This window comes from Cherax quadricarinatus, chromosome 30 (assembly GCF_038502225.1).
Source record: "Cherax quadricarinatus isolate ZL_2023a chromosome 30, ASM3850222v1, whole genome shotgun sequence".
Classification (NCBI taxonomy): Eukaryota; Metazoa; Arthropoda; class Malacostraca; order Decapoda; family Parastacidae; genus Cherax; species Cherax quadricarinatus.
In genome coordinates, this window is record NC_091321.1 from 2,675,311 (window position 1) to 2,700,887 (window position 25,577).

The 25,577-nt window shown below is 39.2% G+C and overlaps 1 protein-coding gene across 8 annotated transcripts in view; it reads left to right on the top strand.

Annotated features, from left to right (window-relative positions):
* Nf1 (neurofibromin 1) overlaps positions 1-25,577 on the top strand; it is a 644,633-nt gene that overhangs the window by 593,675 nt on the left and 25,381 nt on the right. For 2 of the 8 annotated variants that reach the window (XM_070089836.1, XM_053781769.2), the window contains one exon: positions 20,237-20,296. The exons of the other annotated variants lie outside the window; for them this stretch is intronic. In XM_070089836.1, coding sequence (XP_069945937.1) covers positions 20,237-20,296 — 60 coding nt within the window. The remainder of the gene's footprint in view (positions 1-20,236; positions 20,297-25,577) is intronic. 8 annotated transcript variants of the gene reach the window in all.

The window sequence follows — 25,577 nt, forward strand, 5'->3', positions numbered from 1 at the left end:
GTAGCAAGATGTACCTGAAATCTTGCATGTGTATGAGACAGAAAAAAAAAAAAAAGACACCAGCAATCCTAAAATCATGTAAAACAATTACAGGCTTCAGTTTTACACTCATCCTGGCAGGACGGTAGTACCTCCCTGGGCAGTTGCTGTCTACCAACCTACTACGTAGGGTATATATTTATATATATATATATATATCTATATATATATATATATATATATATATATATATATATATATATATATATATATATATATATATATATATATATATATATATATATTCTTCTTTCAACGTACCAGCCATATCCCACTGAGGTGGGGTGGCCCAAAAGAAAAAACTGAAGTTTCTCCTTTTAAATTTAGTAATATATACAGGAGAAGGGGTTACTAGCCCCTTGCTCCTGGCATTTTAGTCGCCTCTTACAACACGCATGGCTTACAGAGGAAGAATTCTGTTCCACTTCCCCATGGAGATAAGAGGAAATAAACAAGAACAAGAATTAGAAAGAAAATAGAAGAAAACCCAGAGGGGTGTGTATATATATGCTTGTACATGTATGTGTAGTGTGACCTAAGTGTAAGTAGAAGTAGCAAGACTTACCTGTAATCTTGCATATTTATGAGACACACAAAAGACACCAGCAATCCTACCATCATGTAAAACAATTACAGGCTTTCGTTTTACACTCACTTGGCAGGACGGTAGTACCTCCCTGGGCAGTTGCTGTCTACCAACCTACTACGTAGGGTATATATATATATATATATATATATATATATATATATATATATATATATATATATATATATATATATATATATATATATATATAATGTATATATATATATCTATATATATATATATATATATATATATATATATATATATATATATATATATATATATATATATATATATATATATATATATATATATATATATACAGTGGACCCCCACTTAACGATCACCTCCCAATGCGACCAATTATGTAAGTGTTTTTATGTAAGTGCGTTTGTACGTGTATGTTTGGGGGTCTGAAATGGACTAATCTACTTCACAATATTCCTTATGGGAACAAATTCGATCAGTACTGGCACCTGAACATACTTCTGGAATGAAAAAATATCGTTAACCGGGGGTCCACTGTATATATACAGTGGTCCCCCGCTTTTCGTAGTTCCCGGCAGTCGTAAAATTCGCCAATCATAGGGGTATTTTCGTATAAACATGGACTCGCTTTTCATAGGTTGATTCGCGAGTCGTAGTTCGTCCAGGACGCGTACCCACGGCGTGTGCTGGGGCGGCAGCCAGTCTGGCATTGTTTGCCAGTGAGCGATGGTCCCCTCACATGCTCCAGCGAAATATTTCATAATATTCCATTTATTTTAATGCTTGCAAGTACTAAATAAGCTACCATGGCTCCAAAGAAAGCTCCTAGTGCCAAGCCTGTGGTAAAGAAGGTGAGAAATACGATTGAATTTTAGAAAACCATCATTGAGCAATATGAAAGTGGTACAAGTGTGGCCGAATTGTCCAGGATGTATAAGAAACCCTACACAACCTTATGTTCCATAGTGGCCAAGAAAAAGGAAATAAAGGATGCTGTTGTTGCGAAGGGAGTAACTATGCTGACAAAAATGAGATCACCAGTACTGTACTGGAAGAGGTTGAGAAGTTATAATTGGTGTGGATAAATGAGAAACAATTAGCAGGAGATACTCTTATGACTTCGATTATTTGTGAAAAGGCTAGGCAGTTGCATGAAGATTTGGTAAAGAAATTGCCTGCAAATAGTGGTGAAGTGAGTGAATTTAAGGCCAGCAAAGGCTGGTTTGAGAGATTTAAGAACCGTACTGGCATACGAGTGGTAAGGCATGGTGAGGCTGCCAGTTCGGACCACAAGGCGGCTGAAAAATATGTGCATGAGTTCCAGGAGTACATAGAGTCTGAAGGACTGAAACCTGAACAAGTGTTCAATTGTGATGAAACACGCTTCTTTTGGAAGAAAATGCCGAAGTGGACCTTCATTACACAAGAGGAAAAGGCAATGCCAGGACACAAGCCTATGAAAGACAGGCTGACGCTAATGTTCTGTGCTAATGCTAGTGGGGATTTCAAAGTGAAGCTATTACTAGTGTACCATTCTGAAAATCCCAGAGTGTTGAGGAAAAATAATGTTATGAAGAGTAAATTGTGTGTGTTTTGGAAATCTAATAGTAAGGCATGGGTCACGAGGGAAATTTTCGTCGAGTGGTTCAATGAAGTGTTTGGCCCTAGTGTGAAGGAGTATCTCCTGGAAAAGAAATTGGATCTCAAGTGCCTGCTAGTAATGGACAATGCACCTGCTCATCCTCCAAACTTGGATGACCTAATTTTTGAGGAGTTTGGGTTCATCACAGTAAAGTTCTTGCCCCCGAATACCACTCCTCTCCTCCAGCCCATGGACCAGCAGGTTATTGCAAACTTTAAAAAACTCTACACAAAAGCAATGTTTCACAGGTGCTTGACTGTGACCACAGACACTCACTTGACCCTAAGGGAATTTTGGAGAGAACACTTCAGCATCCTCCACTGCATAACCCTTATAGGTATGGCTTGGGAGGGAGTGACTACCAGGACTTTGAGAAAATTGTGGCCAGATTGTGTCGACAAGAGGGATTTTGAAGGATTTGGGACTGACCCTAATGAGCCTATGTCTGTTGTAAAATCAATTGTGGCACTGGGGAGTTCCATGGGGTTGGATGTGAGTTTGGAGGATGTGGAAGAATTGGTGGAAGACCACAATGAAGAGCTCACCACTGAGGAGCTGCAAGAGCTTCAGCAGGAAGAGCAACACATCGCAGCTCAGAATCTTGCTGCAGAGGAGGAGGAAGAGAGATGGAAGTAGGTGCCTTCTTCAGAAATTAAAGAGATTTTTACTATGTGGGGTAAGATAGAAAGCTTTATGGAGAAACATAACCCTAACAAGGTTGTTGCAAGCCAGGTTGGCAACATGTACAGTGACAAAGTCTTGGGCCATTTTAGAGAAGTGTTAAAGAGATGCCAGAAACAGAGCTCTCTCCACAGTTATTTTGTGAGACAGGACTCCAGTGACTCTCAAGGTGGTCCTAGTGGCATTAAGAAACAGAGAAGAGAAGCAACCCCAGAAAAGCAAATGGTACCGGAGGTGTTGATGGAAGAGGATTCCCCTTCCAAACTATAAACAATCCACTCTCTCTCCTCCTCCAGTCTCCCATACACTAAGAAGAATCTCCAATAAAGGTAAGTGTTATGCTGTTAATGTTTCATTCATCATTTCCCATTGTATTGTTTATGTACTACATGTATATTTCATGTTAAAAAATTTTTTGTTTTAATACTTCTGGGTGTCAGGAACGGATTAATTGCATTTACATTATTTCTTATGGGGAAAATTGATTCATAAATCGTAAATTTCGTTTTTAGTAATGGCTCCAGGAACAGATTAATTACGAAAACCGAGGGACCACTGTATATATATATGTATATATATATATATATATATATATATATTATATATATATATATATATATATATATATATATATATATATATATATACAGGAAGGCCCCGCTTTATGGCGTTTCACTTTACGGCGTTCCGCTAATATGGTCATTTCAAATTATGACAAAAACTCGCTATACGGCTCCCCCACCTGACTTTCTAATACGGTCACCGCGCCCCACCTTGTTTGTTTACATTCTTCGTGAGCTCAGTAAGCACTAAGTCTCTCCATTTTGTCTGGAAACTCCAAAATTTCAAATGTTTTTAAAAGTTATTTCATATTTTATATATACTCTGATAATTATACTTATGTATACCTGTACTTAAATAAACTTACATACTGTGCTGGCATGCAGGTACACATTAAAATCAGTAAGAGTGTCTTATGTCTCCAGACGTCATATTAGTAATGATAATAATAATCATCGAGTCTCATTTAAATGTCGTATATTACGTTAAATACACATTTTCATTAATCCATCTATGATATTTTTTCAAAATTATATAATAAACACGATACATAACATAAAAAGATGTTAAATACACCCCACAATAGAATAAATAAACATAAATATGAGATGTGGTAGCAGACGACTTGCACAAGTGACGCCATATTAGAAATGCTAATAATAATAATAATAATCACCAAGTCTTATTAAATGTTGTATATTACGTTAATATACACATTTTCATTAATCCATCCATGATATTTTTTTCAAAATTATATAATAAACACGATACATAACATAAAAAGATGATAAATACACCCTACAATAGAATAAATAAACATAAATATGAGATGTCGTAGCCAAATAACTTGTACAAGTGATGCCAAGAATAACATTTTCTCTAATCTAACATAAGAGAAAATGTGTTACTGGGGGTAACTGTAGAAAATTATTCCTTTCGTATGTATGTAAGTAAGTTTATTCAGGTATACACAAATACAGTTACATAGATTATCATACATAACAACATATGTGTAGAGAACCTAGGATAACCCAAAAAAGTCAGAGTGACTTATTTCCATTGCCTTCACTCAGAGCATCATTTCTTCTCAAAATGATGTTACATGAGAATGGGAGTGTTCTTCTTTATTTATTCTACCGTATCAATGTAGAGACAACCTGTACACAATGTAACTTGTACACAAACCAGACGTGTACACTTCGTTTACAAAACTTACCTTCGCCTGGTTTGTTTACATAACTCTGCGCCTGTACTCTCTCATGCACTCATTCTTTCTCTCTCTCATTTATTCGTTTTATCTCATTTACTTACTCCTGACCCTACATTAAGACTACAAATATTTTAAGGTAAGTAATGAGTGGACTGTATATACATTTTATCGCTCTGGGATGCTTAAATATCATAGAATTGTGTGTGTGGGTGGGGTGGCCTGGTATGGTAGCCCGGCTGACTACCATACATACCACACTTGATTTCTTACAATAAATACTACTTGTCTCACCCTAGATTAAGACTATAAATATTTTAAGGTAAGTAATGAGTGCACTATGTGTGTATTGTACTTTTTATTGTTTTTTGATGCCTGGTTCTATTGCTAACTTAATATATGTTAGTGTAAACTTGTTATCTAGTGTTTGTATGCATTTGTAAGTGGAAAAAAAGGGTGTTCCACTTTACGGTGGTTTCCGCTTTGCGGCGGTAGCCTGGAATCTAACCAGCCGTATAAGTGGGGCCTTCCTGTATATATATATATATATATATATATATATATATATATATATATATATATATATATATATATATATATATATAGATGTACAGTGGACCCCCGGTTAACGATATTTTTTCACTCCAGAAGTATGTTCAGGGGCCAGTACTGACCGAATTTGTTCCCATAAGAAATATTGTGAAGTAGATTAGTCCATTTCAGACCCCCAAACATACACGTACAAACGCACTTACATAAATACACTTACATAATTTGTCGCATTCGGAGGTAATCGTTAAGACATGTGTCTTAATTAAGACACATGTGCGGCGTCTGGTTGTCTTTGTTGTGGACGTTTCGCCATCCAGTGGCTGGCTGGATGGCGATACGTCTACGGTGGGGATGCCCGGGTGTTGTGCATGTGTCATTTCATCCTGTCGGTATTATATACAATTCTTGTACTACTACTACTACTACCTCCACCTCTTCCTGCCTATATATAGCCATCCTGCTCCACCTCTGTTAGTGTGACTTTGTCAATGGTCCAAGTCGGACCGAAACGTCGTCGTAAGCTTCTCTCTTTTATGTGCGGGTTATTTGTGTACTGATGTATTTTGTTTTCCTGTTTAAGTTTTCTCAGCCTGAACAGAAGGTTTTGACGTTTTCTTGTTAGACACTCATTTATGTACACTCCATTTTTCATTGTAATTGCTGATTTAATTAGGTCCTTTCTTTTATCGTATGAATGAAGTCTGATCATTATACTGTGTTTACTTCCTGGTTTTCCTAACAAACGTGTTTCTTTGATTTCATTGTTTTGCACGATGACTTGTACATGGTCCTGTATTATCCTGACATCGGTTTCTTTGCACTGAGCTTGTGTTATGTCACTTGGAATGTGTGGACTGTTTATTATAACTGCATCAGACAACTTATCTTGTTCAGTTTTGTCGTCTTGGAAATCAAGGTATTCATTTAGTCGAGTGTGCATGTTCTGATTCCAGTCCTTGATTGCTTCTTCAACCTTCATATTTATTGTAGTTATTTGTTCGGTGTGACTGGCTATAGCTGCTTTCAGAGTATTTTCTGTGTCAACACTTTCCGATGTAATCTTCTCTTCAAGGTTTTGGATCTTGTTCTCGAGGTTGGTTATCTTGGATTCTCGTCGCTCGAGTGTTGCTTTGATATCTTTGATTTCGTTTTCTAGAGCAACGATGTAGTCCTTGATATTGTCAGGAATAATCATACCTGAGTAATCATGGGTGAATCCTTTGAAGGGAGTGGAGTTGGAAGGGGAGTCAGCCATGTTTGTTGTTGTTGTTGTTGTTCCCTGGGTGGCGGCGGTGAGGGGGGTTGATGATACACCGGTGTCCTGCTGGGTAGACAAGTTGAGTTCTAGGGTCCTTGCTGTTATTCTTTTATTACTGATGTTGTTTCTTCTGCGATATCCTTTCATAGTATCACTGAAGTAGATACAGTGGACCCCCGCATAACGATTACCTCCGAATGCGACCAATTATGTAAGTGTATTTATGTAAGTGTGTTTGTACGTGTATGTTTGGGGGTCTGAAATGGATTAATCTACTTCACAATATTCCCTATGGGAATAAATTCGGTCAGTACTGGCACCTGAACATACTTACGGAGTGAAAAAATATCGTTAACCGGGGGTCCACTGTACTGTGTAGCAATGGAGAAGGCTTGTTTTCTCGGAGCTTGGGTTAAGTGGTTGTCTGGCAGCGGAGGCAGTGTTTGGGTTAGCAGGGCTGTCTTCCTTAGATCTTCTATTTTTGTCAAGATTTGGGTTACATTCTTAGTATTCTTGGGTCATTTTGTGGTCTACGTGGGTTCATGTAGTTGAACTTTCACTTAGGCCATCACAAGTTTTGATGAGCGATGTTTTTTGAGGAAGAACAGCTGGTAGGATGCCGCTGCTGCCGCTGCCGCTTCCAGTTAGAAATATTGTGAATATTGTGAAGTAGATTAGTCCATTTCAGACCCCCAAACATACACGTACAAACGCACTTACGTAAATACACTTACATAATTGGTCGCATTGGGAGGTGATCATTAAGCAGGGGTCCACTATATATATATATATATATATATATATATATATATATATATATATATATATATATATATATATATATATATATATATATATATATATATATATATATATAGTATATATAATTTTCCAACAAGTAGGCTGTCTCCCACCTAGGCAGGGTGACCCAAAATGAAAGAAAATCCCAAAAAAAGAAAATACTTTCATCATCTTTCAACCCTCAAAACTGCCAATATCCCAAACCCCTCCTTTAAAGTGCAGGCATTGTACTTCCCATTTCCAGTACTCAAGTCTGGTTATATAAAAATAGCCGGTTTCCCTGAATCCCTTCACTAAATATTACCCTGCTCACACTCCTAAAACTCATCAAGTCCTTAAACCATTCATCTCCATTCACTCCTATCTAACACGCTCACACATGCTTGCTGGAAGTCCAAGCCCCTCGCCCACAAAACCTCCTTTAACCCCCTCCCTCCAACCTTTTCGAGGATGACCCCTACCCCTCAATGACAGAGTTCCATTCCTAAGACCACGTCAGTACACAAATTCGTTGCTAAACAAGGAGCATAATATAATGGTAGTGGGTTTGTGTCAACCATCTTTGATATTGTTTTAATGTCACCTTTGCTCCATTTACAGTGGACCCCCAGATTACGTCATGATCGGAATACATAATTTTCGGAATAAGTAACGTTTTTTTTTCATCAAAATATTTGCTCGGTGATCATCACTGAACTCGGTACAAGTCATTCATCTGGAACATGTTCGCGCGGCTTGAGCGACCCGACACTCCATGTACAGCCAGTGTGCCATTGTTTATCAGTCAGTGAGGACGATCCCACATGTTCATACGATATATTTTGTACTACTCCATTCATTTTAGTGCTTGCAACTGCTAAATAAGCCACCATGGGCCCAAAGAAAGTTCCTAGTGCCAGCCAGCTCTTTGGTAAAGGGCTGAGAGAGAGAGGGGAGAATGTGCCTTTTTCAGTGATTCTGCAATATGTATGATACTAAAGCAGCAGGAATCGATATAGGCTATAGCGCCAGCCAGCGATAAAGTGTAGCAAGTAAGTTAAGCGATTAATCATTTGAAAAAGGACAGCACAAAACTGACTCCTCCATTGTTGTTGGAGGTATATAGAGCTACTGACTAACTCCTCTGCCTCTGCTGCCTCATGCTGCCACCTTCACCACCACTATGTAAGGCTTATCTTTCAATGGCCCTTATACACCCAACAACAAACAACACACTACCACTCATGACATTCTTAATGCCATATTTTATTCATTCTTGAGTATATATCATGTGTCTGTGTTATTAATATTGTTTATTACGTCGTAGTAGATGAATTGTGCTGGACAAATAAGTCGTACAGCTGATATTAGTATCATATTGAAGGATTATCTTGTCCTGTCTCCCAACACAATTCCGAACATACGCCAGAAACAGACCTCTCTGGAACGCTTTTTTGAGCGACGGGTCCAGTGACTCTCAAGCTGGTCCTAGTGGCATTAAAAAACAAAGAAGGGAGGTAACCCAGGATAAGGACTTGGTACCCGATGTCTTTATGGAAGGGATTCCTCTTCCAAACATTTGTAAACTCCTCCATCCTCTCCCATCCTCCCATCTTCCATACATCACCATGTGTGATGTTATTATTGTTTTATTCGTCATTATATCATTGTTTTCTGTGTAGGTAAATGTATATTTCATGTAGAAAACATGAAATACACTATACATTTAATACTTTTGGGTGTCTGAAACGGATTAATTGGATTTCCATTACAGTGGACCCCCGGTACATGATATTAATCCGTTCCTGAGAGCTCATCGTATGCCAAAATTATCGGAAGGCGAATTAATTTTCCCCATAAGAAATAATGGAAATCAAATTAATCTGTGCAAGACACCCAAAAGTACTATGAAAACAGAAAGTTTTACCACATGAAATATTAAGTTTAATGCACACAAACTGAAGAAGACATGCACAGTTAGTAGTACTCTACTAACAATAGAATAAATGACACTTACCTTTAATGAAGATCTCGTGATGATTGATGGGAAGTCGAAGTTGTTAATGTTTAGAAGGGGAATCCCCTTCCATTAGGACTTAAGGTAGGAAGTCCTTTTCTGGGGTTACTTCCCTTCTTCTTTTAATGCCACTAGGACCAGCTTGAGAATCACTGGACCTTTGTCGCACAACAAATCTGTCCATAGAGCTCTGTACCTCCCGTTCCTTTACGATTTGTCTAAAATGAGCCACAACATTGTAATTGTTATAGTCACCAGCATGGCTTGCAATAGCTGTGTTAGGGTGATTTTCATCCATAAAGGTTTGCAGTTCAACCCACTTTGCACACATTTCCTTAATTTTTGAAGTAGGCACAATAGATTCCACAACTGGCATAGGCTTCTCAGGGTTAGCCCCAAACCCTTCAAAATCTTTCTTAATTTCCATACTAATTCTCACCCTTTTTACCACAGGGTTGGCACTAGAAGCTTTCTTGGGGCCCATGGTGACTTATTTTACAGAAACAAGCACCAAAAACACTGGACTGTACCAAATGTATGCTTAAATGCGAGCACACTGGCTGGCTTGTAAACACTGGCACTCACGTGGATGCGTCCCGGACGAATCGCGTGTGGCGGGGTTTTTAACGAGTGGCGAGGCAAAATTTTTGCGTTAAAATGTATCGAATACCGGATTTAACGTATACCGATGCCATCGAATGCCTGGGGTCCACTATTTCTTATGGGGAAAATTAATTCGGAATTCGCCAGATTCGGGTTTAGTTACTCTCTCTGGAACGGATTAATTACGAAAACCGGGGTTCCACTGTATAACATTTTTAGTATACAGCCTCTCCTCACTTAGCAACGGAGTTCTGTTCCTAAGACCTCGTCTTAAAACGAATTCGTCGCCAGTTGAGGAGCATTCTACAGTGGACCCTCGACTAACGCTATTAATCCGTTCCTGAGAGCTCATCGTTAGTCAAAATAATCGTTAGTCAAGTTAATTTTCCCCATAAGAAATAATGGAAATCAAATTAATCCTTGCAAGACACCCCAAAGAATTGAAAAAAAAAAATTTTACCACATGAAATATTAATTTTAACCCTCTGACTGTCGCGGTCGTATATGTACGTCATAGGAGATACCGTGTTTGACGTATCTATACGCATAAATTCTAGCGGCTTCAAATCAAGCAGGAGAAAGCTGGTAGGCCCACATGTGAGAGAATGGGTCTCCATGGTCAGTGTGCACCATATAAAAAAAATCGGGGAGCCAGTGGTGCATTGTGGGAATACCATTTCAGTCGTCCTTTTTCAGCATGTCTAGTGGTAAGAAATATGTGACTTCCCTGCAAATCTGGGACTCTTCTCTTCCCAAGTGATGCTCTAACACAGATGGAAGTGTCAATGAAGATCAATTTCATGATTTCGAGGAGTTTGAGACCAAAAGCAATGGAGGAGGTGGAGGAGGAGGAGGAGGAAGAAGAGGAGGAGGAGGAAGAGGAGGAGGAAGAAGAGGAGGAGGAAGGAAGGAGGAAGAGGAAGGAAGGAGGGAGGAGGAGGAAGGAGGGAGGAGGAAGAAGGAGGGAGGAGGAAGAAGGAGGGAGGAGGAAGAAGGAGGGAGGAGGAGGAAGGAGGGAGGAGGAGGAAGGTGGAAGGTGGAAGGAGGAGGAAGAAGAAGAATAAGAAGAATAAGAAGAAGAATAAGAATAATAATAATACCTAATACCTAATAATAATAATATGTAATAATATGTTCCCTTGAGGCATGAAAACAGTTCACCCCCTGACAGTGACAAGATAAGGGGAGATAACATCTGATAAGAGCTGACCTTTGATGAGCGTAAACGAGGGTGGAGGGAGGGGGGCAGCTGTCCATCTGTCAAGAGCCAGGAGGAGGAGGAGGAGGAGAAGGAGAAGGAGGAGGAGGAGAAGGAGGAGAAGGAGGAGGAGGAGAAGGAGGAGGAGGAGGAGAAGGAGGAGGAGGAGGAGAAGGAGGAGGAGGAGGAGGAGGAGGAGAAGATGACGACGAACAAACATTTGTCTGTCTGTCTATTTGTCTGTCTGCCAAACTCCCTGTCTATCCGTCTAGCTCTGTCTCAGAGAGAGCCACAAGACTGTGTCATCATCACGTTTACTCACATCTTCAAGCAGAGTATAGCACTTTGTCTGGATTTTTTGGGTTATCCTAGGTAATTTACACTATGTATAGTTGTATTTATGTGTACCTGTGAGACAGAGATAGACAGAGAGAGAGAAAGAGAGACAGATTGAAAGAGATAGAATGAGGGAGAAAGATAATTAGATAGAATGGAGGGGGAAGCAGCATCCGACCCCATTGTTTTGACAGGCGGTAGGGGGAGTGAGTAATGAGACAATATGTCATTTTGACAGCTGCCCACTCCTGACTCAAAACAATTATAAGCCACACACTCGCACACAAGACAAGCTTGCTGAAGGGTGATAATAGGAGTTTTATGAAAGTATCTAGTGACTATATATGTGTATATATATTATAGAAACCAGAAGCAAGAAGGGAAGGCAGGAATGAAGGAAGGACTAGATGAAAGGAAGGAAAAAAGTAATGAAGGACAGATGAAGGAATGTAGGAAGAGAGGTGGAATGCCCTCCAGGTAGCCTCCAGGTAGGAAAGGAATGAAGGAAATTAGGAAGGAATGATGACACACGACCATTTACCTAGGATAACTACATAACACAACTGCCTGCTAATACTTTGAAGAAAACTGCTCAGACGAGGTGTTTTGTCTTTGCACATAAAAAAAAAAAATTCAACAAAAATGCACACACACTGATTTTATGTGTGAGAGTGTAAAACACCACTGTGTATGACACCATGTTTTATGTGTGAGAGTGTAAAACACCACTGTGTATGACACCATGTTTTATGTGTGAGAGTGTAAAACACCACTGTGTATGACACCATGTTTTATGTGTAAGAGTGTAAAACACCACTGTGTATGACACCATGTTTTATGTGTAAGAGTGTAAAACACCACTGTGTATGACACCATGTTTTATGTGTAAGAGTGTAAAACACCACTGTGTATGACACCATGTTTCACAGAGTTCCACAAGCTGCAGAACTTCTAGGAGTATGTTCAGTGACTGTATATTGGTATATATATTATAGAACAATAGTAATAAACAATTTTTTGTATTGTTTGTTTTTGTAAACAAGTTTTGTAAACAATATATTGATAATTATGTTTGTTTGCTTATTGTGTTGTATACAACGAGTATATATATGTACATTGCACCTTACTTTGGTGTCACAGGCCACATAAGTTATGTGAAAAAATAAAATAGTGAAAAAAACAACAAACCTTCAAATACAAGTAAACTAAAGTTTACCGGGTGAGCGGCAGTCGCCGCTGTTGCCATACGCGGCTCATTTTCTGCAAACTTCATGCCTCTATATCTCGGTAAGTACTGATGGGAAAAATTTTTTTTGGGGACTAAAACAATCAGAAAAATAATCTTAACATTTTCATAAGAAAAAAATGATTTTTTTTTTTTTTCGAATATTTTGCGACACCAGGAGACACTTCAGGATTGGGCCTTTCGACAGTCAAAGGGTTAATACACACAAACTGAAGAAGACATGCACAGTTACATGACACTTACCTTTATTGAAGATCTGGTGATGATTGATGGGATGGGAAGAGGGGAGTGTGTTGATGGTCTTAGTGTTTAGAAGGGGAATCCCCTTCCATTAGGACTTGAGGTGGCAAGTCGTTTTTCGGGGTTACTTCCCTTCTTTTAATGCCACTAGGACCAGCTTGAGAGTCACTGGACCTCTGTCGCACAACATATCTGCCCATAGAGGCCTGTACCTCCCGTTCCTTTATGACATTCCTAACGTGTTTCACAACATTGTCAGTGTCACCATTAAACACTTGTTCAAGTTTCAGTCCTTCACTGTCTATGTACTCCTTGAATTCCTGCACATATTTTTCAGCTGCTTTTTGGTCCAAACTGGCAGCCTCACCATGCCTTATCACACTATGTATGCCACTACGATTCTTAAATCTCTCAAACCAACCTTTGCTGGCCTTAAATTCACTCACAGCACCACTAGTTGCTGGCATTTTTCTAATTAAATCGTCATGCAACTTCCTAGCCTTTTCACATATGATCGCTTGAGAGATGCTATCTCCTGCTATCTGTTTTTCGTTTATCCATACCAATAACAGTCTCTCAACATCTTCTATCACTTGCGATCTCAGTTTCGAAAACAGTTGCACCTTTGACAAGAACAGCTTCCTTGATTGCCGTTTTCTTGGCCACAATAGTAGCGATGGTTGATTGGGGTTTTGTGTACAGCCTGGCCAGCTCAGAGACATGCACTCCACTTTCATACTTAGCAATGATCTCTTTCTTCATATCCATAGTAATTCTCACCCTTTTTGCTGTAGGGTTAGCACTAGAAGCTTTCTTGGGGCCCATGGTGACTTATTTTGCAGGTGCAATCACTAAAAAGGCTGTGATAATATGAAATGTTCCAATTGTATGCTTGGAAGCGACCGCGGTGGCTGGCTGGCTTGTAAACACTGGCCAGAAGTGGACGCGTCTCAGACGGAACAAATAGTGTTGGTCGAGTCTTTTAGCGCTAATCGAGGCAAAATTTTTGCGATAAAATGTATCGCTAGTCAGATTTATCGTTAATCGATGCCATCGCTGGTTGAGGGTCCACTGTATAATGGTAGTGAGTTTGTGTCAACCATCTTTGATATTGTTTTAATGTTACCTTTGCACCATTTATAACATTTCTGGTATATTTTTAAACATTTATACATTAGTGTACTGTACAATATGTATATTGTAATAAACAGAATAGAGCAAATCAGATCTAATATACATTATTTAGGTATAAATACAGGTCAGAGAGTCCGTCGTAAGTCTGAGGTGTTGGTAAACGATTATGTCGCCAAGTGAGGAGAGGCTGTACAGTGGACCCTCGGCCAATGATGGCATCGACTAATGATAAAATCAGGCAACGATGCGTTTTTGCATAAAAATATTGGATTGACCGGTGATGAAAAACTCAGGTAACGACATTCGTCTCGAACGTGTCTGCCTGTCCGTTCAGTCTGAGCTCCTCAGCTGCTCTGCCTTCAGCTAGTGTACCATTGTTTACAAGCCAGGGTAGACGGTTTCACGCATACACACAATATATTTTGTATTATTCCATTGTTTTTAGTGCTTGTAACTGCCAGATAAGCCACCATGGGCCCAAAGAAAGCTTCTAGTGCCACCTCTGCGGTAAAAAGGGTGAGAAATAGTATTGAAATGCTATCGTACCATGGACAGCTGTTGCTACACCAACATCAGCTGCTGCTGTACCACCGTCAGCTGCTGCTGTACCACTGTCAGCTGCTGCTGTTGCTGCACCACCATCAGCTGTTGCTGCACCACCATCAGCTGCTGCTATACCACCATCAGCTGCTGCTGTACCACCATCAGCTGCTGCTGTACCACTGTCAGCTCCTGCTGTTGCTGCACCACTGTCAGCTGCTGCTGCACCATCATCAGCTGTTGCTGTACTGCTGTCAGCTGCTGCTGTGCCACAGTCAACTGCTACTGTTGCTGCACCACCATCAGCCGCTGGTGCACCACCGTCAGCTGTACTACTCGAAGATGTTGACGAGAAACAATTAAGCCCAGAGGGTTAGCCACCCAGGATAACCCAAGAAAGTCAGTGTATCGTCAAGGACTGTCTAACTTATTTCCATTTGGGGCCCTTAATCTTGTCCCCCAGGATGCGACCCACACCAGTCGACTAACACCCAGGTGAACAGGAAAAAATGCCTGGAACTAATGCTCATATTAGTGATTTTAAGGCCAGCAAAAGTTGATTTGAGAGATTTAAGAATCATAGTGGCATACACAGTGTGATTAGGCATGGCAAAGCTGAAAAATTCCAACCCTAACAAGTGTTCAATTGTTACGAAACAGGCCTGTTCTGGAAGAAAATGCCAAACAGGACTGTCATTACTCAAGAGGAAAGGCACTCCCAGGACACAAGCCTATGAAAGACAGACTAAATCTTATGTTTTATTGTAATGCTAGTGGAGATTGCAAAGTGAAGCCTTTGCTTATGTATTATTTTTATTTTTTTTTTTATCACACTGGCCGATTCCCACCAAGGCAGGGTGGCTCGAAAAAGAAAAACTTTCACCATCATTCACTCCATCACTGTCTTGCCAGAAGGGTGCTTTACACTACAGTTTTTAAACTGCAACATTAACACCCCTCCTTCAGAGTGCAGGCACTGTACTTCCCATCTCCAGGACTCAAGTCCGGCCTGCCGGTTTCCCTGAATCCCTTCATAAATGTTACTTTGCTCACACTCCAACAGCACGTCAAGTATTAAAAACCATTTGCCTCCATTCACTCCTATCAAACACGCTCACGCATGCCTGCTGGAAGTCCAAGCCCCTCGCACACAAAACCTCCTTTACCCCCTCCCTCCAACCTTTCCTAGGCCGACCCCTACCCCGCCTTCCTTCCACTACAGACTGATACACTCTTGAAGTCATTCTGTTTCGCTCCATTCTCTCTACATGTCCGAACCACCTCAACAACCCTTCCTCAGCCCTCTGGACAACAGTTTTGGTAATCCCGCACCTCCTCCTAACTTCCAAACTACAAATTCTCTGCATTATATTCACACCACACATTGCCCTCAGACATGACATCTCCACTGCCTCCAGCCTTCTCCTCACTGCAACATTCATCACCCATGCTTCACACCCATATAAGAGCATTGGTAAAACTATGCTCTCATACATTCCCCTCTTTGCCTCCAAGGACAAAGTTTTTTGTCTCCACAGACTCCTAAGTGCACCACTAACCCTTTTCCCCTCGTCAATTCTATGATTCACCTCATCTTTCATAGACCCATCCACTGACATGTCCACTCCCAAATATCTGAATACATTCACCTCCTCCATACTCTCTCCCTCCAATCTGATATCCAATCTTTCATCACCTAATCTTTTTGTTATCCTCATAACCTTACTCTTTCCTGTATTCACTTTTAACCCTTTGACTGTCGCAACCCCCAATCCTGAGGTGTCTCCTGGTGTTGCAAAATTTAAAAAAAAAAAATTATTTTTTCTTATGAAATGATAGAGAATCTTTTCCCGATTGTAATGACACCAAAAAAACGAAATTTGATGGAAAACTGACGGAATTATGCTCTCGTGAAGTTAGCGACCTCGGCGCTGTTTACAAATCGGCGATTTCGCCCACTTTGAGCCCTATTTTCGGCTAATTCCATTGTTCCAGTCGCCCAAACTCATAGCTATTTCTTTAGAACTCCATTTTTTCTATCGATTGAGTACAAGAAACTGCCCATTTACCGATTTCAACTACCTAATAATGTGGTCAGAAATTTGCAATTTGGCCAATTTCACGAAAACTAAAAAATATGACAATTTCAAAATAAGGTCCAGAATGAACAATGCAGACATTCCTGGCTCTAAAATAACATTTTCTTTGCTCATCAGTCATGTCTCCAGGCCCCTCTGATATTACTCTTGCTTTCTATTTTGAATTTTTATTCAAACAAAAAATAGAAGACTTACTATTATGCAGACTACTGCAATACTGTAATAATTGTATAAATAACATCAACCCATTCATGACTGCATATTAGAATGGCTAGTTGGACATTTATTGAACAATGGCATCATTTGTTTACTTTCGAACATTGGCAAAATCAAACATTTCCCCTACTTTGAGCTCCATTTCTAGGTTCTTTTTATAGTAAAATCAATCAAAATCACCTCTACTTCTATAATATGTTTTCCATTCTATCAAAAGAGACCAAGAAAACGAGAATACAACCATAAATACTATACGAAAATAGACCACAAAGTCGTCATTTTAATTAAAAAAACGGTCGGAGTTTTTTTTTTCTCATGCACTGTGTGATCCAGGATTTTTTTTATATGGTGCACACTGACCACACAGACCCATTCTCTCACATGTGGGCCTACCAGCTTTCTTCTGCTTGATTTGAAGCCGCTAGAATTTATGAGTATATATACGTCAAACACGGTACCTCGTAAGACGTATATATACGGCCGCGACAGTCAAAGGGTTAATTTTCTTCTTTTGCACACCCTACCAAATTCATCCACCAATCTCTGCAGCTTCTCTTCAGAATCTCCCAAGAGCACAGTGTCATCAGCAAAGAGCAACTGTGACAACTCCCACTTTATGTGTGATTCTTTATCTTTTAACTCCACGCCTCTTGCCAAGACCCTCGCATTTACTTCTCTTACAACCCCATCTATAAATATATTAAAGAACCATGGTGACATCACACATTCTTGTCTAAGGCCTACTTTTACTGGGAAATAATTTCCCTCTTTCCTACATACTCTAACTTGAGCCTCACTATCCTCGTAAAAACTCTTCACTGCTTTCAGTAACCTATCTCCTACACCATACACCTGCAACATCTGCCACATTGCCCCCCTATCCACCCTGTCATACGCCTTTTCCAAATCCATAAATGCCACAAAGACCTCTTTAGCCTTATCTAAATACTGTTCACTTACATATTTTACTGTAAACACCTGGTCCACACACCCCCTACCTTTCCTAAAGCCTCCTTGTTCATCTGCTATCCTATTCTCCGTCTTACTCTTAATTCTTTCAATAATAACTCTACCATACACTTTACCAGGTATACTCAACAGGTATAATTTTTGCACTCTCTTTTGTCCCCTTTGCCTTTATACAAAGGAACTTTGCTTATGTATCACTCTGAAAATCCCTTTGTGTTCAAGAAAAACAGTGTCTCATCACTCATCAATACTCTTCAATAAAGGTAAGTGTCATTTTATTATTTATTTATGTATTTATTGTGCATGTCTCATTGTTTTCTTTGTAGGAAATTGTATATTTCATGTAATTTTTTTTTTTTTTCATACTTTTGGCTGTCTAGAACGGATTATTTCGATTTCCATTATTTCTTATGGGGAAATTAATTCAGCTAACGATACATTCAGCTAAGGACAAGCTCTCTGGAACAGATTAAAATCGTTGATCGAGGGTCCACTGTATATATATGTCATACCAAATAGGTAAAACTGGTCAGTTAGCACGAGCTCATTTAAAATAAAGTACATGTACTTTCTAAAATTTTCTCTTATACATTTAAAGATATATTTTTTTTCATTTAGGTTCATGTAAAAATTACAGAGACAACTGTGAAAATTTAAGCTGTTGAAGTTCACTTACAGTCACAGAACTTATTTCGTGGGGATGTAAGGAGGCCATGATTAAATTATTTAAATTTTCTGTAAAATAAAAGAACCGAAAAAACTTTGAATTAAATAAAATATCCGGAAGCAAGATACTCATCTAATTCAACACTTTAACACATTCGAGAATATGGCACATGGTTTTTAAGCACAACACATGTCGCTGAGTCAAAAAGAAACACTACTTCACACTTGCACAAAAGGGTTGGCTCTGCGTCAGCAACAGTGCTCTCTTTACCTAGCGTGCAGTGTCTTATATCAAACAAGTGTACATATGCACAACAGCAGGATTATATAATGTACAATTATAAAGAAAGAATTAAAGAAAAAAAGATTCATTATATTGAATGTTATCAATAATATCAAGTGAAAATAGTGGGTGCTGCAGTTCCACAGTGCCTATACACAAGCCGCCACTGGTTTGCGGTATAGAAAAGCATAGAATTTAAAACTTGAAGAGATCTGGAGATGGTAGTGTGTTGGGCACTAATCATGTCTTGGGATTGTGTTGGATGGTGGGAGGAGAGAGAGTGTGGGGTTGTTACGTGGCAATGTGTGTGTTAGGTGGGGGTGTATGTGTGTAGGGGGGTTAGGTGGCATTTGTGTATATGTATGTGAGCTAGGTGGCACTGTGTGTGGGGGGGGGATAGATGGAATATGTGTGTATGTGTACTTGCCTAGCCTATACTCTGTCTGCGGTCTTCTTTGCCCTTCCCCGATCTTCATGACTTTGCATTTGGCGGGGTTAAATTCGAGGAGCCAGTTGCTGGACCACACCTCCAGCCTGTCCAGGTTTCTTTGTAGTCCTGCCTGATCCTCGTCTGATTTAAATCTCATTAATTTTGCATCATCTGCAAACAGGGACACTTCTGAGTCTGTCCCATCATGTCATTCACATATACCAAAAATAGCTCTGGTCCTAGGATTGACCCCTGTGGGACCCCGCTCATCACAGGCGCCCACTGTGATACCTCATCACGTACCATAATTCATTCTTGTCTCCCTGTTGGGTATTCTCTGATCCATTGCAGTGCCCTTCCTGTTATACATGCCTGATTCTCTAGTTTCTTCACTAATCTCTTGTGAAGAACTTTGTCGAAGGCCTTCTTGCAGTCCAAGAAAATGCAATCTACCCACTCCTCTCTCATGTCTTACTTCTGTTACCTTATCATAAAACTCCAGTGGGTTTGTAACACAGGATTTGCCTTCCATGAATCAGTGTGCTGGTTGTCGTTTATAATCTTGTTCCGTTCCAGGTGCTCCACCACTCTCTTCCTTATGTATGTGTGTGTGTGTGTGTGTGTGTGTGTGTGTGTGTGTGTGTGTGTGTGTGTGTGTGTGTGTGTGTGTGTGTGTGTGTATGTGTGTATGTATGTATGTATGTGTGTGTTAGGTGAGAATGTGTGTGTTGGAAGGTGTAGTTGTGTGTGTTGGAAGGTGTGGTTGTGTGTGTGTTGGAAGATGTAGTGTGTGTAAGAGAGAGTGGTTGAGTGAGTGTGAGTGGGAAAGAAAAGGAGCAGAAGACAGGAAAAAAAAGGAAAGACAAAAGAGAGAGAAAACCCAAGAACAAATTTCAGAAGAAGCAGGTGTGGAGTGTAAAGCATGAGTGTGGGGTGCTCTAATGCCGTATGTGTTTGGTTCACAGATGCAGGCTTGAGGTTCTGAGGATATGCTTGTTTAGCTGTGAACCAGTGATACCCCAGCTGTAAGTATTAAATACATAGGCCCCAATTCTGACACAGCACTTGTATGGTAGCATAATGTACTTACTATAGAAAAAAAAGATAAAATGGGACTGATTTTTGCCATTGATGTATTAAAGTGGCAGCTTGTTGTGTTCTCTGGCCTGAGGTGGTGTTGAGGAGTGTGGGCACATGAGGCTGACTTCTACTATGTGTGTACTGCACTGTAACAGACATTAAATAATAATGCCATGGCATTGTTCTGTGGATGATATGCACGTTGATCACTCTGATGAAGCACCATTGGCTCTAGCCAGTACAGTAACTGGATGAGTGACTGCATGAACACAAATATCCTTACCTAGTTTGCTATGAGAGTCTTCAGAAGCCACCACATTCATGTAAATGTGTGTGCAGACTATTAGAAGCTAGAGTCGTTATTCTGTATATTATCTTATTTTTCAGTTATTCATGTATGTAACACATTAAATCATTTCATCAAAGGCAAACTACAACAAAGAATGTAATTTAAGTAGAATAGGATAGGAAATTGATTGTTTAAGTGTGTGGTAGGTGTATACAGTAGGGCCCCACTTATTCGGCAGGTTAGGTTCCAGGCTACTGCCGGAAAGCAGACATCGCCGGAAAGCAGAACGCCATTTTTTCCACTTATAAATGCATATAAATGCCAGGTAACACTTTTACACAAACATATATTACGTTTGCAATAGAACGAGGCATTAAAAACAATAAAAAGTAAAATACACACAGAGTCCACCCACCTTGAAATATTTGTAGTCTTAATGTAGGGTGAGAGGTGAGTTTTATTAGTAGGAAGTCAGGTTTGGGAAGTATGGAATCCAGCCAGGGCAGCCCTCCCCACCCTACCCACATGTAATGTAAACAAACCAGATGAACGCGTCTGATTCTCATCACTTTACATTGTGTACAAGTTGTCTCCACATTGATACAGTAGAATAAATAAAGAGAACACTCCCATTCTAATGTAACGTTATTTTGAGAAGAAATGACACCTTGAGTGAAGGCATACTCAAGTACAGGTACACATACGTATAATTATTGGTTATAATAATTATGTAGATATGTAGTCTGCCTGGGCTACATACCTACACCTATCTACATAGCTATAGGATACTTAATGCAGCCCAGAGCCATATTATTACCATCAACATACCATGTTCACTGAGTTTAATCGTTTCTAACAACTACCTTTAGATACCATCATAAACAAAGGGAGAAGTAATGAATAATTCAAGCTGAGAATTGTAAACAAAAGTGTTATGTATTAAGGGAAGTGATGTAATGTTTTTCCTCTGCCCGGCTACTACACCTCCATAGTATATAAACATAAAATGTTTATATGCTATGTAACGTGTTTCTTATATAATTTTGAAGAAAATATCATAGATGAATTAATGAAAATGTCTATATTGATGTAAAATTAGATATTTAATGTGCCCAAGAGTGATTATTATTACATAATAGAGAGATGTGCTCATGGAGAATGTAAATAAACCGGGTGGCACATGCCGTATTTGAAAGACTGCTTGCCGTATAGAAAGTTTTGGTCATAATTTGGGATTGCCATATTAGCGGAATGCTGTAAGGCAAAACGCCGAAAAGCGGAGCCCTACTGTAATAGAGTATTACACTCCTGGTTGGTGAGCTAACATTTGTTTGACTTCTCCAGCTCTGAAGATTTTAGTTTCATCACAGTGATCCTGCACAACATGTTTCTCTGTGTCAAGAGAGTTTTAACTAATTCATATTTATTTTATCGTAGTTGTCAGTGTCTTCATGTGATAAAACAGATTGTTCAGTGATGCAACATACACTTGGCACATTTTGTGCAGACTATATTTTATAATAGAAATATTTTATTAGTTTTCTGTGAACTATAAATTATTAAGATTTAGCATAAATTTTGGCTTAAAACCACTGAAGATTCAGCTTTGACGAGGTGTTTACTGAATACTCTAAATGCAGATGTCATCTGCTATATGACAGTTAATGCATCAGGAAATTTTGAATTTTTTTTTTTTTAAAGCAACTGTTAAGGCATCTACCCCTAAACTCAACTTAACTTTCGATACTTTCCAACTCTCCACATTCCTCCCACCATTTTTCTCATCTTGCATCACACTTTCTTTTTTCTTGTTTTTTTTTTTAACTTTAATCTTGTTAAATTTGAGTGTATTTACATATGTGGTATGGTATATATGCTAACCTTCCTCCAAGCATGTCATATGCTGTACAATTCAAAGACATTTCCTAAAGAATTTTAAGATTTCTTTAATACAGCTGCTTGAACCTGAATAATATGTGCTAAAATACAGGTAATCCTTATTAGTTTTATTAAATGGGGAGAGTAGATTTAGGAAAGCTGGCAAAGAAAGAGGAAGTTAAGGCAATAAACAAGAATGTGTGACTTAACACAAGCAGACACTACATTGTGGCTCTGGCAGAAAGGAATTGACCAGTGCCAATTACAGTAATTACTTACCTAAAGATAAGATTTAAAAGAAGCAAATGCTTGACAAGCTTTTAACCTTTTCACTGTCTGTCATGTATATCTACATCATTGACACTAGGGTCCTTCATGTAGATCTATATTTTGAACTTTGTTCCCTCAGATAAACTGTGAGTGGTAAATTTTGACCTATATATGAGTGTGCACAGCATTAAAAAAATCTTGCCCCATGCAGTGCATGATGGGAAAAGCAAAACTCTGACCTTCCAGTGCCTTCTTGAAGACATCCAGGGGTCTATTGGTAATCCCCCTTGTGTATGTTGGGAGGCAATTGAACAGTCTTGGGCCCCGGACACTTACTGTGTTGTCTCTCAGTGTACTCGTGGCACCCCTGCTTTTCATTGGGGAAATGTTGCATCTCATGCCAAGTCTTTTGCATTCATAGGGAGTGATTTTTGTGTGCAGGGTTGGTACCAATCCCTCCAGGACCTTCCAAGTGTATCTTATTGTGTATCTCTCTCACTTGGCTATGTTCAAGAGTAAACAAATGATGTCACTGTCCATTTCAACATGCAGTCGTGAATGGGTTCACATCATTTATACAATTACAGTGGTCCCTCAATAATCGTCCGGCTCAATAGTCGTCCTTTTCGGAAATCATCGCATTATTTTCGTCCAAACATTGGCTTGCAAATGGTCGGTTTACTCGCTAATCATCCTTCGTCCGGGACGCATACTCACGCTCTGAGCCGCTTCGCCCTCCCTTTCCAGCCAGTGTGCCATTGTTTACCAGCGAGTGATGCTCCCCTCACTTGTTCATATGAAATATTTCATAATCCATTCATTTTAGTGCTTGCAAGTGCTAAATAAGCTACCAAGACTCCAAAGAAAGCTCCTAGTGCCAAGCCTTTGGTAAAGGTGAGAAATACGATTGAATTTAAGAAAAACATCATTGAACAATATGAAAGTGGCGTATGTGTGGCCAAACTGGCCAGGATGTATAACAAATCCCGTACAACCATATCTTCCATCGTGGCCAAGAAAAAGGAAATCAAGGAAGCTGTTGTTGCAAAGGGGGTAAATATGCTGATAAAAATGAGATCACCAGTACTCAAAGATGTTGAGAAGTTATTATTGGTGTGGATAAATGAGAAACAATTAGCAGGAGATAGTCTTATGATGTTGATTATTTGTGAGAAGGCTAGGCAGTTGTATGATGATCTGGTAAAGAAATTGCCTGCAACGAGTACTGATAATTGTGAATTTAAGACCAGTAAAGGTTGGTTTGAGAGATTTAAGAAGCGTAGTGGCATACACAGTGTGATAAGGCATGGTGAAATGTGGGGTAGGATGGGAAGATTTGTGGAGAAACATCACCCTGAGAAGGATGTTGCAAGCCATATCGGCAATTTGTACAGTGACAGACTTTTGGCCCATTTTAGGGAAGTTTTAAAGAGATGCCAGAAACAGAGCTCTCTGGACACTTTTTTTGTGAGATAGGACTCCAGTGACTCTCAAGCTGGTCCTAGTGGTATTAAGAAACAGAGAAGTAACCCCAGAAAAGCACTTGGTACCTGAGGTGTTGATGGAAGGGGATTCCCCTTCCAAACAGTAACTAATCCAATCTCTCTCCTCCTCCAGTCTTCCATACACTAAGAAGAATCTCCAATAAAGGTAAGTGTTATGCTGTTAGTGTTTTATTCATCATGTGCCATTGTATTGTTTATGTACTACATCTATATTTCATGTAAAAAATTTTTTGTTTTAATACTTCTGGGTGTCAGGAACGGATTAATTATTTTATTATTTATTATTTATTATCACACTGGCCGATTCCCACCAAGGCAGGGTGGCCCGAAAAAGAAAAACTTTCACCATCATTCACTCCATCACTGTCTTGCCAGAAGGGTGCTTTACACTACAGTTTTTAAACTGCAACATTAACACCCCTCCTTCAGAGTGCAGGCACTGTACTTCCCATCTCCAGGACTCAAGTCCGGCTTGCCGGTTTCCCTGAATCCCTCCATAAATGTTACTTTGCTCACACTATGGGGAAAATTTATTCGAAAATCGTGTATTTCGATAATCGTCACACTTCCAAGAACGGATTAACGACGATAAATGAGGGACCACTGTATTGCAATAAGGCAGTAGTCTGCATAACAGTAAATCTTCTATTTTTTGTGTGAATAAAAATTACAAATTATTTATATTGTAATAATAATTGTACGTATTGTAATAATAATAATATGTATAATAATAATAATACATAATAATATTAATAATAATATTATTATACGTATAATAATAATACATATTTAGCAGTGTACTACATAACAATAATTATAATAATAGACAGCCTCAGAAGGCCATCACTAAATGGCAGTGTTTACCACAACAAAGAGGGAGTGGTTGTGCCTCCCCCTCATTACATAATGACATATTTTATTCATTCTAGAGTATATATCAGGTTTCTATGTTATTTATATTGCTCATTATGTCATATTAGAAGAACTGTGATCGATAAATAAGCAGTCGAGTTGATAACGAAATATTCAAGGAGTATTTTGTCCGGTCTCCAGACACACTCGTCCACTGCCAACACTGCCCATACCACTCCATGTATTACATATTTTATTCATTTTAGAGTATATATCAGGTTTCTATGTTATTTATATTGTTTATTATGCCATATTAGATGAATTGTGATAGATAAATAGGCCGTATAGATGATATTAGCAAAATTATTCATGAAGTATTTTGGGCAGTCTCCAGACAAACTCTCATCTGCCGATGATACCACTACAGGAATG